Source organism: Bombus vancouverensis, chromosome 7 (genome assembly GCF_051014615.1).
Source record: "Bombus vancouverensis nearcticus chromosome 7, iyBomVanc1_principal, whole genome shotgun sequence".
In the NCBI taxonomy this organism is placed as follows: domain Eukaryota; kingdom Metazoa; phylum Arthropoda; class Insecta; order Hymenoptera; family Apidae; genus Bombus; species Bombus vancouverensis.
In genome coordinates this window covers 4,667,963-4,685,203 of record NC_134917.1, presented here as the reverse complement: position 1 = coordinate 4,685,203, position 17,241 = coordinate 4,667,963, and the positions used below count along the sequence as shown (strand labels likewise).

Here is a 17,241-nt window from a genome sequence, read left to right as displayed (position 1 = left end):
TCTTTTGAACGCACAAATATCATATGCATTGGCAGCCGCTATTAAAATCTACATCAAAAATGAAGATACATACTGATCAATCCAGCCGTTGTGAAGAAGCTGGCCATAACCCACGTTGTCAGTATAGCATGCATGATGTCAATATATCACATTTGATATATTGACACATACACTGCTACGGACGTGTAACCAAGATTCAATGAAGTAGTAGTAATAGTTTTTTGTAAATATCTTGGAAACTGTACGAGGCAGCCGATTAATTATTAAAAAAAAAGTTACTCAAAATCATTTCTTTAACATATGTGAAGATCAAGATCATAGGCGTGGCATCCATTGAGGTAAACAATTACCAAAAATATTGTACAAAATATAAGTTCCACAATATTCTACATATATATATGTCGAAGATGAAAGGAAAAACCGGAGCCTTCCCTTTGCAATTTTGGGAAAAATCCTCTAATACTTTAGCTTAGATTTTATCATAGCTGTAATTAAGCAATTATTGTCATTCGATCTGATTGTAATTGTTCGAGATTTGTGATAGCAAAATTGGGTTCGAGGTGACAACTGGTCGCCGAACGTAGCCACGGTCACGGGATAAACGTTTTGCCTGACGAAGGTGTGGAGCGGTTGTATGGTTCTCCCTAGAAATGTGGTTGTGGCGGCATACGGCCTCAACAACGGACCTGGCCACATAGGATTGTACTTTGGAGATGTCGATATAATGGGACACACGTTGTATTAAGAATCAAACTCCAGACGGAAACTGCCTAGCAACGGCGTTTGGAACTTTCTCGATGCTTCCAAAGAGTATACAACAAACTTTTGGCAGAAACCGCCTAGCAACGGCGATTGGAACCTTCTCGTTGCTTCCAGCGAGCATATAACAAACAAATGCAGTCGTACAGCGAGAAAGATTTTCATCAGATCATTCATTCGTGTGATCGCCTTGGAAAGTGATACATCGAGCAGTTTACCGAGCGTCTCAGCAATCGTATTTTTGTGTCTAAAATTATTCTACGCATAGTAAAGAATTATCCCGTTGACCGTGGATTCGTTTGAACCCAAGAACATTGTTAATAGCGTTTATTAAATTCATTATTCGTTAAACTTATTATTCGTTAAACTTATTATTCGCTAATCTAACCATTAGTTAAACTTATTGTTTGTTAATCTTATTATTCATTAAACTCAACATTCATAATATTTTGTAAAATCTTGTATATACGCGTAAATATAATCTCTGTTTTGTAAAACGATGGCTAATTCAAACGAAGAATCGTTACGCGCCTTAAATTCTAATGTTAATCCGACATATATATATTTCATAATTATACAATTCAAACTGCGCTACACTGTCGTTAATTCAAGACGCCTGATTACTCTTACGCTAAGATTACACGGGCGTTTTACACGCCGTATGTTGCACATCGCATTTTCTCCATCGAAGTGGGATCTTGGCTTTATGAGTGTTTTACGTACATTTGACACGTTGCACGATACACACTGATACTAAATATTGTGTCGCAATGCCAGCTTGTTTCGTTTTCCGCATGCGACACGCAACAGACAGCGTTTGGCGAGCATGTCAGAACGTGTTCCACGTCTGAATAGTCAGTTGCATTTAAACACACAATTCGATCTATGTTGTCCGTTCGCCGTTACGCAGAAGACAACACTTTGTTGCTACCTAATTAGACAACCACCCTTCGTCGTTCTTTGTCCATTATCTTATGATTTTATATTCCACTGGGCGATAGATCCCTCCAGTGAACCAGAAAATGTCCTAAATCTGGAGATTCGAAAAGTTTGGAATAGTTTCTTAAATTCTCTTTTATGCTCTGAATCGATGAAGGCGACAACTCTCCATGATGTAGCTAAACTTTGCTTTAGGGAACAAAAAAAATTATTGCTTTGACGCCATATTGATTTCTAACCATGATTCGTGCAATGAACAGAGTCGCTGGCTATAGATAGAAGCACGTAGTTGGCGACCATTTTGAAGCTGTGAATCAAATGCTCCTAACCGCATATGTTTTGTATATGTGTTAAGGAAATTCGAGGATTTGGGAATACAAATTATTGACTATATTTCCATGCAACAGTTATACATCTATATTCCTCTCTAAGAACGTCTTGCACGCACGCTGGTTGCCAACCGACTAGCCTAGATTCTTCTAACATCTGGCAACAGTCTTTTGTCTCCACTAAGTCCTTGACGCCCTCTAACCCTTACACACACAATATGTTTAATTTTTCGTCTCAACAATGCTTCAAGTTGCCTGCAGGTAATAGTTATTCCAGTGCATTCGAAGAGTTTAGTTGCGTATTTAGAGCCAGGTTCTTTCTTCAAATTCTTTTTCGTTTCGTTGCGTTTCTTCTATCTTGTTTTTCTTTTTTCGCGTTTTTTATTTTGTTTTGCTCTGTTTTTTGTTTCTTCGTGTTTTAACTTTTATTTTATTACGTTTTCTTTAAAAATAATGGCTATAACAAAATAGAATTTACATAGCTTAACCGCCTCAAAAGAAGCAGCTGTCATTTGTTTGGTTGCGAGAGAATAGTCCTTTACGTAGCAGTAAACAGTGGCGCAAACTTCGGAAGCTGACGATTATTGCTGACATAAATTTATGACTCAGAACCGCAGGGACCGAATAATTTCGATGTCCCATTAACGGCGTCAAATGTAGACAATATGTAAATATAATACGATTAACCCATTTCTTGATCAAATCTGCTTGCCTTTGGATAAGGCGATCAAGTAAGCGTTGAGTTGGACTTATATATTTTTTGCTTTGGGTAGTTCTTATATACTTCAATTAATACATACAGAAGGAAGCTAAATAGATGACAGAGAAAGAACTGGATGTGAAGAGAAGGCCGCATTGACAACGATGACTTTGCTATGCCGTCTATGCGAACTTCTGTGGTGGCGATATTACAAAGTGCATCAAATCGATGTCATACAAACATTAATGGAAGCAATTCGCAGGCAATGTGTTTTTCAATAAGGGAAGTGGAAATGGAACACGTTTCGATGCTCACCAGTATCGACCAATCAAAATATGGCTAGAAGCTCGTATGACTTCAAAGTAACCTGTCAAATACGCTAAAAGTGCTTGACTTGATATACGTATAACTTTTGAACCAGAGTATTCCACATCTTGAGACTTGATTTTAGGTCAAAATACCTCGAAAACAACAAGATTACAAAAAAGATATCAATAATTTTTGCGTCAATAAATTTTGCGATGTTTAATTTAACAATTTATTTAAGTTTATCCAATTATCACCTTTTTGTGTGTCACTTAATAGTTTTTGACGTACAGAATCCAAAACTTTAATAGTTTGTAAGGCCGGTTTATTAAAAAATAAAGAAGCCTTAATTTTAGAAATTCAGCGGTTCAAAAATTATACGTGCAGAAATTTGACAGTACAATCGTGTATTTCACAGATTACTTTAACTGCATATTGCCTTCTGTCCATGATTCGTCCAGTGAATAGAGTCACTGGTTGTAGACAGAAACACGTGGGTGGCGGCCACTTTGCGGCCGAATTTTGAATCGTGGATATTGCATTAGGTTTGAGTTAATCTTTATTCTCAGGACGCCGTAAAGCAACCGGTTACGGTAGTCTGTGCGGTCATCTGTGCGGATCAATCAGATGATGAATAACCGTCGACATGGCGTCATACTAATCTGTAAAATACGCTAAAAACGCTCAACTTTGTACACGCATAGCTTTTGAACCAGGGTATTCCTAAAGGTAAGACTTGTATTTTTAAATTCTACGCGTCAAAGACTATTAGGTCATGATGTTTATGCTTCAAAAACATACAAACGTCTTCTTGCATTGCCTTTTCCACCTCCCCCTCCCCCCGACACCCTCACTTTTCCATTTCAAGCCACGAGTCTAGCTTCCAGTAGTCCCGATCGCAATAGTAATAAGTTCAAAATCCTTTCCAGCGAGGACATTGCCTGCGTCCCAAGCACTTCTTAAATTCCTCCTATAAATCCTATACAATCAAATCCAATTATTGGTACATTTGTAAGCGAACTTCAAGGAAATATAATCTGTAGTTTATATAAATACGCTCCGATTTTTCCAAAGTGCCACGGTTTACTCAGGTTTACGTTTAGAATACGTATAGGAAAATCTTATTCGTTCGTCCGCGTTGACAATTCAACAAAAAATGCTGGAATATCCTAGACGCCGCAACCGCAAAACCGTTGGGGCCTGCTAATCTACAACGCAGTAAGAGAGAGGATTTAATTTATAGAACCCTCAATTGTCCTCCGACGAATGACGAAAACCAGGCGAGTGCTCTGTACATTTGAAGCTTTACATCTTTTGCACATCTGCTATGGACGAAGAGGTTTCCGCCAATTCATTTGCTCCTAGCGCGAGCTTCCATGTCTTCCGCCACTGTCGCTAGCGACTCTTTATTGTCCCCAAACTCTGTTACTTCTGTCAATCTCCACATTTCAAACTTCTCATTTAACATCGTCCAGTTCGAAAAAGAATTATCGGCTCCGACAAGACATTCGTTATCCAATTTCTTGTAAAGGAATTTACACGCCGGGCAGTGTTCCAGCGTGTGCTGCGCTGAATCCACGCTCGCATCGCAGTGGTGGCAGCGCGCGGTCGCCTCCTTCTCGATTCGGTGCAGATACTCACCGAAGCAACCGTGTCCGGTGAGCACCTGCGTCACCCTATAGGTCAGGGGAGGCCCGCCGCCGTCCAACCAAACGTCCCAGTTTGGAAGGACGGCCCCGAGGACCCTTATCCCCGGCGCACCCGCTCTCGTGTCGAGGTTGGCGCGCCATCTGTCAAGCAAAGCCCGCCGAGGCCGAACCCTGACGTCGGCGCCCACCGGGCCCATCCCGCCCGACTGGCCCCGAGTGTGGAGATAAATCTCGTGACACCTCAGGGTCTGCAATTCGAACGGGGGAAACCCGGCCAGCACCACAGCTGCTGCCGCCGAAATGGTGCGGAAGCCCCTCACTAACTTGATGGCCACCGTCCTGTGCAGCCTCCTGACCGCTAGGAGACTGCGACGGTTGGTCATCAGGTCCTCGGCCTGGTTCTTACAAATTACGGAGAAAGCGGATATTTGTCTAACGAAAAAACAGGCTTTTCCCATTAACAATGTCGCCCATGAGCCACGTTGGTAGGAGGCTCTCCTATCTTCATCCCTAACGTTGGTCATAACCAATGGGCATCGCGGATCGTTACCCTCACTTTCCTAACGAAAAGTGTGAGCAACGAATCCGCTTTCTTCATACAACAAAGACACCCACTCCGAGCTTTCTTCAGTGATCACACAAGGACGAACTTCACTTGTTCTCATAACTACAGAGCAGTCACTTCATCTCTATACTTGTTCTCACGACTACAGAACAGTCAACTTGTGCTCTCAACTTCATCTCTATACTTGATCTCTAGACTTGTTCCACAGTAACATTCAAGTAACAGTTGAAGCTCATCAGTAACAGCTAAAACTAGCTCGAGTTAAAACACAGTTCAAGGAACAGCAAGAGTCAGAAATCAAGTCAAGAGAATCGATAACTCGAAGACAGCCAATCGACAGAAGATACATCATCACAGTCATCAACACGAAACGAGTCTCAGGTCGTACTCATTCGTAGTTTGTCATTCCACATACGTAGCCTTGTATCGCTTGAAGTTATTGGATCGTTGAAAATATACATTAACCTGTTAATATCAGCGTTATATTCATTCAACCACCCTTATTATCTGAACCGAAATAAGGGATCGAACGATTCGTGGCGTCGATTAGTCAAATCGTAACGGGAATTTACGACTCCCGTCTGCGCGCTTCTTCGAGATCGCGTCTCCCCGCGAACGGTCGAAAGTTCAGTATTCGCAACGCTGTTATACAGATTATGTTCGCTGCTCTCCAATTTGCGCTCATCGTAATTTGACGAAAAAAAAAAAAACAGAGTCATTCGTTGATTCTCGAAAATATTTTTATCATCACATATAATTGTTATTAATCATTTCCAATTCGTTCGTACAGACCTTCTCTTGTTTTATTCTTTACTGATATTCGTAGCTGCCTGTCGCATCTTCGATTTTTAAGCATCACCACTGACAAATTTCGATCATCTACGTGAATATTGAGAGACATAGAAGGTCATTGATAACCGTGAAAGAAGCCGCACTAGATAATATACAGAAGATACTTCCGGTTTCAGAAAATTATTTGCGTTTCTACATCAACAAGATTAAGGAGATTATCGGATTGTCGAAATTGTCAAGATTGCTCAAATTAACGAGGTGAATAAGATGATGAACAAATTTAACGATTATAATTTGATAGGACAGAGAATGGGCAAACAAATTATACGAACTGTGCAGAATATGCGAAATCAATCAATATAATTCATCGATACGAGGACACATTGGTAAATTTACAAAAAAGAAAACGTTCAATTCTACGAGAATGGCAAATATTAAAAATATTGTGTATAACATCAGACATATGATTCCTACTTTTTTGTTTAATTTAAAATTGAAACATGCTATAACTGTATAAAGAACTACTATGCAAACAACTGTTGTAAGTACACTGTAGGATATAGCTCCTGATACGATCTCCACGTCTTTTCCTTTCATTAGACAACTTATTGTCCACGGTAAGCCCAAGCAAAGTAAAATGTCGAGAATATTTGCCCCCAACGTATTGCTCATCGCCATATTTCCGTCCCCTAGATGTATATGAAACATTCAATATTTCATATCGCCAATCAGTGATTTGATTCATCAAAGTGTAACAAATGTAACAACAAAATAAACAAGAAATTTTGATACAAAAGAAATAAAAAAAAAATTAATCTTACCTTGTCTGGCTAAAATCACGATGGACGCAAGCTCCGGCATATTTCCACCAGCGGCTAGAAATGTAAGACCCATAATGGAATCCGGGATATCTATTGTATCACCGACAACCGTCGTCATCCAAGAAACCAAATAAGAAGATATTCCGATCCAAATCACGCACATAATGAATGTCAATGGATACCAGCGTTTCAATCGTTCGATCCTGACATCTGGTATCGTTACATATAGCAAAAATTTCAATGGCCAACCAAACATAAACCAACATTTTGCAATCATAGTTCGTTCCCTTGGCCAAGTAAATAAATATTCTGCAAATAAATATACAGAAACGATACATACATACAATATGCTTATGCTTCTCATCCGCTTCGCATATACATATACACAGATACTTATGTACATGCATACCAGAAACAGGACGTTCCAGCGATTTGTCCAAATTTTCTAGAACATTTTCGAGATCACGCTGTTGGCTTTCCAATTTTTTAATATCTACGTTCTTGCTAGGATTGACTGCAACAACATCATCTGGAGAGCGCAGTTTGTAGGAGCCATTACGAGGCAACTTCTCTCCAACGTTAGACACTATAATTAATCGCAACGAATTGTTACTTCATATCTCTCTTATTCGACTCGCAATATTTTCTCAAAACGGACAAACAAACAAAGGAAATTAGTTGAGAAAGAGAATGTTACTTACACTTTGCCGCGGATTTAGAATTAGAAGGAGCGATTTTACCGCAACACCGCCAAATACCTTTGCCACAAAAGAGCAAGATTAGGTAAATGCACAACAACATTATCAAAATCATGGCTTCGTACCAATGAATCCGACGATCCCACATTATTGCTACCAATGCTCCAATAGATACCACATACATTGCACAGTCTCGTGACAATATTCGCCATTCTAACGGTATCGCCTGAGTCGAAAAGAATAAAAGACGAATTAGAAATCGCGTTTTTTGAAACAACCGTTTCCTTTCAATTCTTCAAACTTCAAGGATAGAGATACACGTGAATAGGAAACAAAAAAGATAATCAGGAAAAAACTAATCGTGTAACGTTAACAAGGTCAATGGAAGATAAGTAAAAGAGATAGGTATTCGATACGATCGATCTAAATATACATACTTAAAGAGAATGCTTATCATCTTTTATCTAAAAGTCTGTATCGTTATAAGAAGATTGAATGGGTGAGATAATTTATTTGCCAATGCATTCGCCAAAAATTATTTTCGTATATGTATACGCATATTATATGTATGTATATATATAAGATATAGATATGAGCATAATCGCGTGTAAATTGTGCGATAGATGTTAACATCATATTGGCATCCATATAGCGGATCACTTTACTTTTAGTTATCGTTCATTCTCGTAATCATCTAACAACAATTTTCAACTATATGTATATTTTTAAATATGTGCGTGTACTTACGCAAAGAGTCGTTAACGCTCCGCAGGCCGGAGTTGCAAACGTGTCGAATACGGCGCTACCGACAACAGTACCAACACCAAGATCCGACTCGGTTAGAAACGTTCCGATTATATTCACGAATAATTCGGGGAAGGAACTGCTCATAGCAAGAAACGTCGCTCCAGCAACATCGGTGCTTATGTTCATACTGACGCATATGCAGTCGATAGCTGGTAATAGATAATCATGGCAAACGAATGCTGTCAATAGAAAACAATATAATCCGAGAAAGGTATGCAACACTACGGCCCCGTGACGACGTTCTTTGTATGTGAACAAATCCTCGGGAAAATCAAATATAGAACGATCCGTGCAGTTAATTTCTTTCTCTTCTTCCTTTTCTTCGATCCTAAGAGATACGAATGATTCTTGTCCATCGCTTCTTGTTGCTTGCTTCGCAACCACCTTATTTTTAATGATTAGCATCGGTTGATTTATGTCACGTGCTTCGGCGATTCCATTCGGCAAGTAAGTCGAGAACGTTTCTAAAAGTGAAAAATTTCTTTCTCTCCCTCCAGGTAAAGGATATATTTTAAATGGAAATAACAAACAATATAGTCGTGTAAAATTCTCTGAAAACCTTAATCTAGAATTGATACGCGCATGCCTCTTTGAATATTTGAGCGCGCCAACTTGTGCGTACATCGAGACAATTGATATTTTCAGAAAATTCCTCTCTTCTATCGTTCCCCCTTTGAATTACGCGCTATCCAGTTCCACTGATGATTCGATGTTCGTAAAGAAGGCAAACAGACGAATGTTGCAAAGAAGGCTATTTAAACGTATACTATTATACGCGTATATCGATCAAATTGACAACTATATGTATGCATCAAATTAACTACTCTAATTGTAAATTTACCACTTACCGTTTCCAAGTAGCGCGTAGGAGGCTGGCGACCATATCGATAGCACAGTGATACACGCGTAACTTTTTAACAACCATATATTCATCTCGTCTTTCATGTACTCTTCGAATGTTCTCTTACGATCTATGTATATTGTTTCTCAATACTACTTTTTGAAAAGTAGTCTGCGCATTTATGTTACATTACGTTCAACTGATTACACTCCCTTCCTAAAGCTCATTCAAACGCCGTTATTATCTATTTAGCCATCGTCGACGTTGTCGTCAGTATCGATAACAGTAACGAAATCCGATTTTAAAACCACTTTATACGCTCAGCTATGCGCGAAGTAGTTAGCTTCTTTAATTAAACTAAACATTTTTTAACTAAGATATACTTACCTCGCCACATCGACTTACATATACATATGTAAAGATATGCATGTTGCTCTCTATATAAATTGGCAAAAATATTTCAGTCAGAAATGACAGTAAAATGATTAATTATACATACGACTAGGAAGAATAAATATGCTAAATCGTATACCAAATGATTGTATTTGTCCTTTATTTCATAATCGATTTCTTTTTTATCACGTACACTAATAATCACGATACTGATCGTATTTTTCCCCGTAAATGACGTTTACGAATGATATGATTAGTAAAAAGAATTTGTAAAAATTACAAGTAATCGAATGAGATTGATGTAAGGAGATAAAACGAAAGAAATACATACGTGAAACGCTATGCGTGCAAATGCATGCTATTTCGATCGACATAACGCATATATACATACGAACCCTAAACATACTGCGCGCATCAAACATACATGTATAATATACATGTCCATAGAAACGAATATATGTGTACATATTCGTAAAGGTATAGTATATCAAAATCTATCGAACGTTCGTTTGAAATATTTCATTCATAAGTACAAAACCGTACAATGAGCGAAATCAGGAAGCCATGATACACACATATTTGTCTACGGTGTAATGTTCCTAAACTCGTATTTCATCATAACATGACGAATATATAAGTCTCAGAATTCGAAATCATTTTCTATTCAAAGAGTCAGGATCTCTCAGATAACGTGCTCGCGTTCGTTTGCTACTTTGTTACATCTTTTCTAGTAGACTTGTCTTTACCATACATAGCATCTAGAAACAATCCCGCAAATACTATAAACGTGCCCAACCATTGCCTAAAGATCAAACTATTACCAAAGATAAGTATTGAACCTAAGACTGTAAAGAATTTTCTAGTTGTAGTTATAATGGAGCATGGCAATGGACCAAATTCCGCAACGGTAAGAAATATAAAGTATTGTCCAAATGCTCCTGCTACAGAAAAGGTAGCAATATGCCATATAATAAAAGGGTATCTATGGAGAAACTGAATAAATTCGACAAGTTCTCCAGAGGCTATGATGACAATGCCGCTAAAGATCGCAGACCAGCCATTCATATTCAACATCATATGACCAGACTTGGAATTGTGTTCAGCTCTCATTCTTTCCTGCACAGCGCTAGTTAGACCATCCATCGTTAATGAAAGTAATAACAGTAATTCTCCAAATGCAGTTTGTCCCTCGGAATGCTTTTTCAATGGATTGACATCCTTGTACATAAACAAAGCTACACCAATGACTACTAAGAACACAAACAAGTACTTTCTAACTGGATATACCTGCAAGATAATGTATTTGATTGTTAGAAATCATGTATAAGATATGTAAATATATGATTGTTAATTGTGAAAAACAAAGTATCACAAAAAACGACAAACAAAAAATCATACATATATATACAATAATACAAGTTCCACAAATCTTTTCCTGAAATAATAATACAAGGTAGACGATTATATATCTATAAACGATACATCAATAAAAAAAAGAAACAAAATACCTTGTTCCCCAGCAGTACACCGAGTATCATTACCGGAATTGGTTTACCAGCTTTTCCAATCACTTGTGTTGGATAACTAACAAATTGTAATGCCATATTACTGCATACCATAGCAAGCAAATAAGTGAGGGCAGAGACTGCGTAATAAGTTTTCGGAGTAGTGTCCTCGCCCTGTTTCATGATCGTTAATAAACTAGTCTTAGCAAATAAATAATTAATTAGACACTGGAAGAAAACTAAAGTAAACATATACGTAAATTTTTCACTGTTTTTTTCATCTCCATATTGTCCTCGTGTGATCTTCTCTTGCAACATGCCAAAATGAAAATAACATACAAAAATACCGATAGCGCAAAACAAGAGTTTGAAACGTTTTGAAGAAGCCATTATAGCTATATTAGTATAGCGTCGATATATTGGAATAACTAATTTTGCTATACTGTTACTCTTTCGGTCATTAGCCGATGTCACGATGAACAGAAAAATCTTCGAGACATTCTATACATACATAAATGACAGATAAATAATACGTGGCATTTAACGATAGGTTATGTTCCACGTAAATTACACATATGTAAGCAGAAGGGGAATGGCTATAAAAGTATGAGAGAGATGAGTGCGTACATGAGAACTGCGAGCAGCAACATAGAAATCGGGCGTTCGTTAGACAAAGATAGGGAATCCTCTTCTCAAAGCACCATCTTTTAGAATGGGCTATAAACCTAATAAGCTAGGTTAACTATAATGTGTGCATACCAAAAAAAATATAAATAAATATGTGCCTATCTACGCATTCGCACGTCAATATCGACGTATCGATATCAATTCATCTATGAACAACATTCTAAATCCATTTCTGTATACTAAGCCACGATCATATAAACAAGTCTTGACACTCACTAGGGAAAACCGAAAATTGAATCGTGCCTAATTGTGAAAAATCAACATGGAAATTTAACAAAGACCACGATCTTTCAAGACAAACGGAGATGAGTAAAGTAATCTGTCATTGTCTGAGAGATTTAAAGAATTTCTCGCATGCGCGGAACGTAACTTTTTTGTCTTCCACGTTAATTTTTTACAACTAATCACGACTCAATCTTCAGACGGTTTTCTCCAGGCTTCGGTATATAGAGACATCTATTTATACATAAGATCGTGTACTAAACTATTAAAGTTAAACAAAAACTGACCCAGGCCAGCTAGGGATTTTCTGCTGCTTATTGCAGTGTACCTATTTCACGACGACAGAAACTACGATTGCCACATCCTATCATGGACTTATACACACAGTATATATCTTTTATGTTTATTTCTTTACGTTTATTATAGTGGAAATATTTCGTGAAAGATGATGACTTTTGGTCGCAATATTTGTCGAATCTCGAATTTATAGGTATTTGTGTTTTTTACAATCACAATTAACCAATTTATCGATTTTGCATGCATCAATACCCTAAAGTTATAAAATGAGAAGTTCGACAAGGACAACTTGGCAAAAGTCAACGGTGTTGTTTGTTTTCGCAAGCATAATTATTACATTATGTTCTATAGCGGCATGCTTCCAAACAGATAATTCAAATAAAGAATCTCTTCAATGTGGTGGTTGTAGCTTTAGCAGACAAACCATCATAAAAACACAATATAAGAAAGAAACAGAAGATTACTGTCCAGCAACCAATGATCTTCATATTTATGAAAAAACTACTGTCAATCGTATAGATCGTTTAAAAAACATGGCTAAGATAGAGGCGGGCACCTTCACGATTGGTACAAACGAACCTGTGTTTGTCGCAGATGGCGAAGGTCCGAAACAACAAATATATCTACATAGTTTTTATATAGACAAGATGGAAGTGAGTAATCGTGATTTTGCAAAATTTGTCAGCGTAACCAATTATCGGACAGAAGCTGAAAAATTTGGAGATTCGTTCGTATTTGAAGGTCTGTTAGATGAAAAAGTTCGAGCAAACGTAACGCTCGTTGTTGCTCGAGCTCCTTGGTGGTTACAAGTAAAAGATGCAAATTGGCAACAGCCAGAGGGTCCAACCTCTGATATTAAGAGTACGTTTATCTGTTTTTTCGATTGCTCGAAATTATAAGTTGGAGGTAAAAAGAAATAAAATTAAATAATCCAGATAGAATGGATCATCCCGTTGTTCATGTATCATGGAACGACGCTATTGCCTATTGCGAATGGTTAGGAAAAAGATTGCCGACCGAAGCCGAATGGGAAGTTGCTTGTCGGGGCGGACTGTCAGATAAGCTGTACCCATGGGGTAATAACTTGATTCCAAATGGTCGATACAGGTGAATAAAGTGGTATAAAGAATTATTTAAAATTAAAATAATCCATCAAATTAAAATAATCTGCAGAGCAAATACGTGGCAAGGTGATTTTCCAAGTAATAATACTAAAGAAGATAAATACGAAAGCACATCACCTGTTACAGAATTCCCGCCAAATAAGTATGGATTACGTAATATGATAGGAAATGTTTGGGAATGGACATTTGATTGGTGGACGACCGAAACCAGAACACGAGGCGGGCCTAATAATCCTGTATATATGAATTACTTACGCCTATCTTTTTTATTTGTTTTTTCTTTATTTTTAAGTATAACCGGCAATTATTTTTATAACGTGAAACATATTTCCAGAGTGGCCCATCTCGTGGCACGGACAAAGTGAAAAAAGGCGGTTCTTATCTCTGTCACAAGAGCTATTGTTTTCGATATAGATGCGCTGCTCGGAGCCAAAATACTCCAGATACAACAGCTGGAAATCTTGGTTTTAGATGTGCATTATCAGCTTAATTTTAATCGAAAAAAGAATTAATCGGTTTTTTTAATAAATGTTATTTAATCATCTCATATTATATCATGTTTTTTCTTTTTTAACTTAATAAAATGTCGTTTAAAAACAGAAGGTAGCTTTTGTAAAAATGGCAAGAAATTATAATACACGTACTATATTTCCAATGCGTGTACAGATAAAATCATTAGAAGACAGTTTGAGAAGGAAGATGTTCCCAGCCGTTTTCGTTATTGCGATTTGCGTACGGTCGTTAAAAGTATCATACGTGTATAGAGATTGTAAATATTTGCAATTTCTTTGTTATATATTATGTCAGAGAAGAATTTCCTCTCTGGTTATAGCAAAAGTCAGTCAATTTGTTTATTCGTATATCCATGATTTGCTTCCTTTTCTATAGAGAAACATGAAAGTTTCTAACTAGTAAAAGTTAAAATAATTGCTCACTCTTCCTGTTTTTCAGTTCTTTCCACAACGTTATAACATAACTCTATTTACTCCGGATCGTTTCGACTATCATCGGCATTCATCGGTTTGTTTCGGTTAAGTTCATTTAAAATTTCGGGCGTCGGCTTGTGATGGACGACGATTATTAAAACTGTGTTGCCTTGTGTTCACTTTTATAACTGAATCGATTGAAACTTTTAACAATTATAATAGTAAGTTATCATCGGAAGAAATTCATATGTATCAAAATAATATTGCAACGAGAAATTGATGATATCATGGAAAACAGTGAAACAAATATTTATAAACTAACCTTCCCTGTTACAGTGTAAAACACGGGGTGTAATTTCAAAACATCGTTTTAAGCATTTATTAGAAATTGTAAGGAAAAGAAACTATCGTATTCACTGTAAAATGAATTACGGAAAAAAATCTCCTAGCATGGGTACACCATCGGTATACTCGCACGTTACTACACGTAGCAGTGCAAATTTAAAATCTTCACGATCAATGCGTAGTGTTAAAACACGTTGGTATCAAAAACCAATTTTAACGCATTCGCATTTACTTAATATTCAAAGAGGCGCCGTGTTTACAGCTATATTTGCATTGGTAGGTATGTAATTCATTGATAATGTTTAAAATTTATATTCTATCATTCATGTAAATGGTGTTTTTCTTTTTTAGTGTTTAGCCATTTTTACCATTTGTACGTCTATATTTGATCTTTATTGTCTTTACGAAGCTGCGCCAGGTTCAACCCATTATGGCTACTATGTAATATCCTATGAATTTGTTTATGTGGGCAATCGGCATGGTTAGTAAGATATAGGACATTGAAATTTGATTGTATATATAAGTTCGATAGAAAGGAAAAATATTTATTTATATATATCATTACAGCTTTTTTAAATTTTACCTTGATATTTCATTTCAGTACGTAACGCTCTTGTTGTTTTTGCTTTGTTCTCTATGCTTGGTGGAGTAGTAGTGTTTGCAACATCTGTGATGTTGATAACTGCTTTAAGAAAAGAATATGAAAAGAAGATGGTACCATGGCTCTACAGTTTTGCAGCTTTCACTGTTTTCAGATTTCTTGCTTTTATCTTCTTCAGTATAGTAAATGACATGATATTTGCTTATAATATTACAATGTGTATTTTGTGGATGACATTCATTTGTTTTTCCATTTACGGATGGTTAATAGTATATTCTTTATATGTGGAATTATGCGATCTTACAAGACTAGAAGATTTAGCTCACTTAAGAGTAAGTTTCTTTATTTAAACATCTGAGAAAGACCTTTTTAATTTCTCTTTCCTGTTACTGTTGATTTGTTATCTTATTGTCATTTATCTAAATTATTTGTTTTTTTTCCGTATGATATCGCCGATTGACAATTTTTATTTTATTTTAGATCGGGACCATGCAATCATTGAATGCATCAACTACGCAGTCCATCGCTGGTTCTCGTCCAACAACACCACATAGCGCGGTATCAGCACTGCCTGTGAATTAAGGCAGGAAAATTTGAATGATCTCTACATTCCATCAAGTTGTGACAGTGTCATTATTTTCGTTTCATCAATATGAATAAACACCTTACATGAAAATGGAAAGGATACGAGACGAGGAAGTTGGATATATGTACACGTACATATATGGTGTTAAGATACTTGTTTAGCGCAAAGCGTAATATATATATATATATAAGCGTATATATATACATTAATTCGTCCGATAACATTGGGATTCCGTCCAAAACTATAATAAAGCACGAGTTCTTAAGAGTAGAAACTCGCACGCTTGTATAAATATTAACTTAGTAACTATTTGTAACCATATTTAATTTTTGTTATAATTAACACTTTTTTGCTAATAAAATTTGGATAAACTTTTAAACCCAAATTCATTATTAATCTGTCGTTAGTATATGTTCAATTATTTATTATTATCCATTTATATTGTCAATAATTTATTATCCTTACATAAATCGTTATTTGAGCTTCACTTAAAGGATAAACTAGTTTTTAATCGATTTTATATGTGTATCATATCACAGTTGCAACAGTTTCATGTGTTAATTATATTATTTTTATTATATTACGTTAACAAATAGAGTAAAATGAACTAAAATACGTAGTTACACAAAGAAACGAAAAATTTTTCCCGAATTTTGATCGTCCTTCATTAAAAGTGCAATCGTGATTCCATTGTAATTAATTGTCAGCGGATGATCGAGCCAATTCAGTTTCAGTATACATACGTAACAACGTATGAAAAAGTGAATATGCAAAGTAAATAGTTCTTCCAAGAAGGTTTAAGAGAAATATACCGATTGCTGTGATTAGCTTCAGAAGTACCCCAAATGTAGCCGTCAATATATACATGGCAATTGCAAGGCACATTTTTTATAAAAGCCATTAATTACTACTACACATATATGTGTGTGTATGTGTGTGTATATATATATATATATACACATTCATGTTATATGTGTTTCTAAAGAATAAAGGAAAAACGGGAAAACCAATATGTATCGAATATAATTAAAAACGAGATTTCGATAATCAATTGTTAACATAGTAATATATATATACATTTCCTGTACAAATTATCAGGTGTATCATATTTAGTATGTTTCTTATCAACATAAAATTTATTTTATTTTAGACTGTGTGTGCACGCGAACATGCACGCGCATGTTGTTTAAATTGGCGTGTACTTTAGCCTGTTACGTGCTATGTGCACTGAAGATTATTGACATTATGTATAGTGCTAAAATATAATGTCAGTTACCCAGATTCAATGTAAAGAATGTAGTCGTCATTTGCGTTTAATAATTTTGATACAGCAATATAATTGGGTAAAA

General features: G+C 36.4%; 4 protein-coding genes across 7 annotated transcripts; 2 read left to right on the top strand and 2 right to left on the bottom strand.

Annotated features, from left to right (window-relative positions):
• Nucleotides 1–6,382: 6,382 nt before the first annotated feature.
• LOC117161665 (sodium/potassium/calcium exchanger 4) lies at nucleotides 6,383–9,655 on the bottom strand. 2 transcript variants are annotated; one of them, XM_076620322.1, is made up of 7 exons: nucleotides 9,214–9,654; nucleotides 8,925–9,116; nucleotides 8,306–8,829; nucleotides 7,562–7,784; nucleotides 7,270–7,446; nucleotides 6,861–7,169; nucleotides 6,383–6,728 (listed from the first exon to the last, which is right to left on the bottom strand). In XM_076620322.1, exons 3-7 carry the CDS (start codon nucleotides 8,768–8,770, stop codon nucleotides 6,394–6,396), a joined length of 1,509 nt encoding a protein of 502 aa, XP_076476437.1. In that variant the 5' UTR covers nucleotides 8,771–8,829; nucleotides 8,925–9,116; nucleotides 9,214–9,654; the 3' UTR covers nucleotides 6,383–6,393. The 2 variants fall into 2 exon arrangements, with proteins under 2 accessions (XP_076476437.1, XP_033199255.1); XM_033343364.2 differs by lacking the exon at nucleotides 8,925–9,116 and having other exon boundaries at nucleotides 9,214–9,655.
• A 78-nt stretch (nucleotides 9,656–9,733) lies between these two features.
• Nucleotides 9,734–11,823, bottom strand: meigo (Solute carrier family 35 member B1 homolog meigo). The gene is made up of 2 exons (XM_033343375.2): nucleotides 11,108–11,823; nucleotides 9,734–10,886 (listed from the first exon to the last, which is right to left on the bottom strand). The coding sequence occupies exons 1-2, from the start codon at nucleotides 11,492–11,494 to the stop codon at nucleotides 10,308–10,310; spliced, it is 966 nt and encodes a 321-aa protein (XP_033199266.1). The 5' UTR covers nucleotides 11,495–11,823; the 3' UTR covers nucleotides 9,734–10,307.
• Nucleotides 11,824–12,242: 419 nt separating this feature from the next.
• LOC117161667 (formylglycine-generating enzyme) lies at nucleotides 12,243–13,986 on the top strand. Of its 3 annotated transcripts, none has more exons than XM_076620333.1 (5): nucleotides 12,243–12,399; nucleotides 12,720–13,171; nucleotides 13,246–13,417; nucleotides 13,484–13,670; nucleotides 13,769–13,986. In XM_076620333.1, exons 1-5 carry the CDS (start codon nucleotides 12,383–12,385, stop codon nucleotides 13,922–13,924), a joined length of 984 nt encoding a protein of 327 aa, XP_076476448.1. In that variant the 5' UTR covers nucleotides 12,243–12,382; the 3' UTR covers nucleotides 13,925–13,986. The 3 variants fall into 3 exon arrangements, with proteins under 3 accessions (XP_076476448.1, XP_076476449.1, XP_033199264.1); XM_076620334.1 differs by having other exon boundaries at nucleotides 12,324–12,503; XM_033343373.2 differs by having other exon boundaries at nucleotides 12,324–13,171.
• Nucleotides 13,987–14,139: 153 nt separating this feature from the next.
• Nucleotides 14,140–16,271, top strand: pasi2 (Protein). Its single transcript, XM_076620335.1, has 5 exons — nucleotides 14,140–14,581; nucleotides 14,697–14,981; nucleotides 15,057–15,186; nucleotides 15,307–15,638; nucleotides 15,787–16,271. Exons 2-5 carry the CDS (start codon nucleotides 14,784–14,786, stop codon nucleotides 15,886–15,888), a joined length of 762 nt encoding a protein of 253 aa, XP_076476450.1. The 5' UTR covers nucleotides 14,140–14,581; nucleotides 14,697–14,783; the 3' UTR covers nucleotides 15,889–16,271.
• Nucleotides 16,272–17,241: the final 970 nt, after the last annotated feature.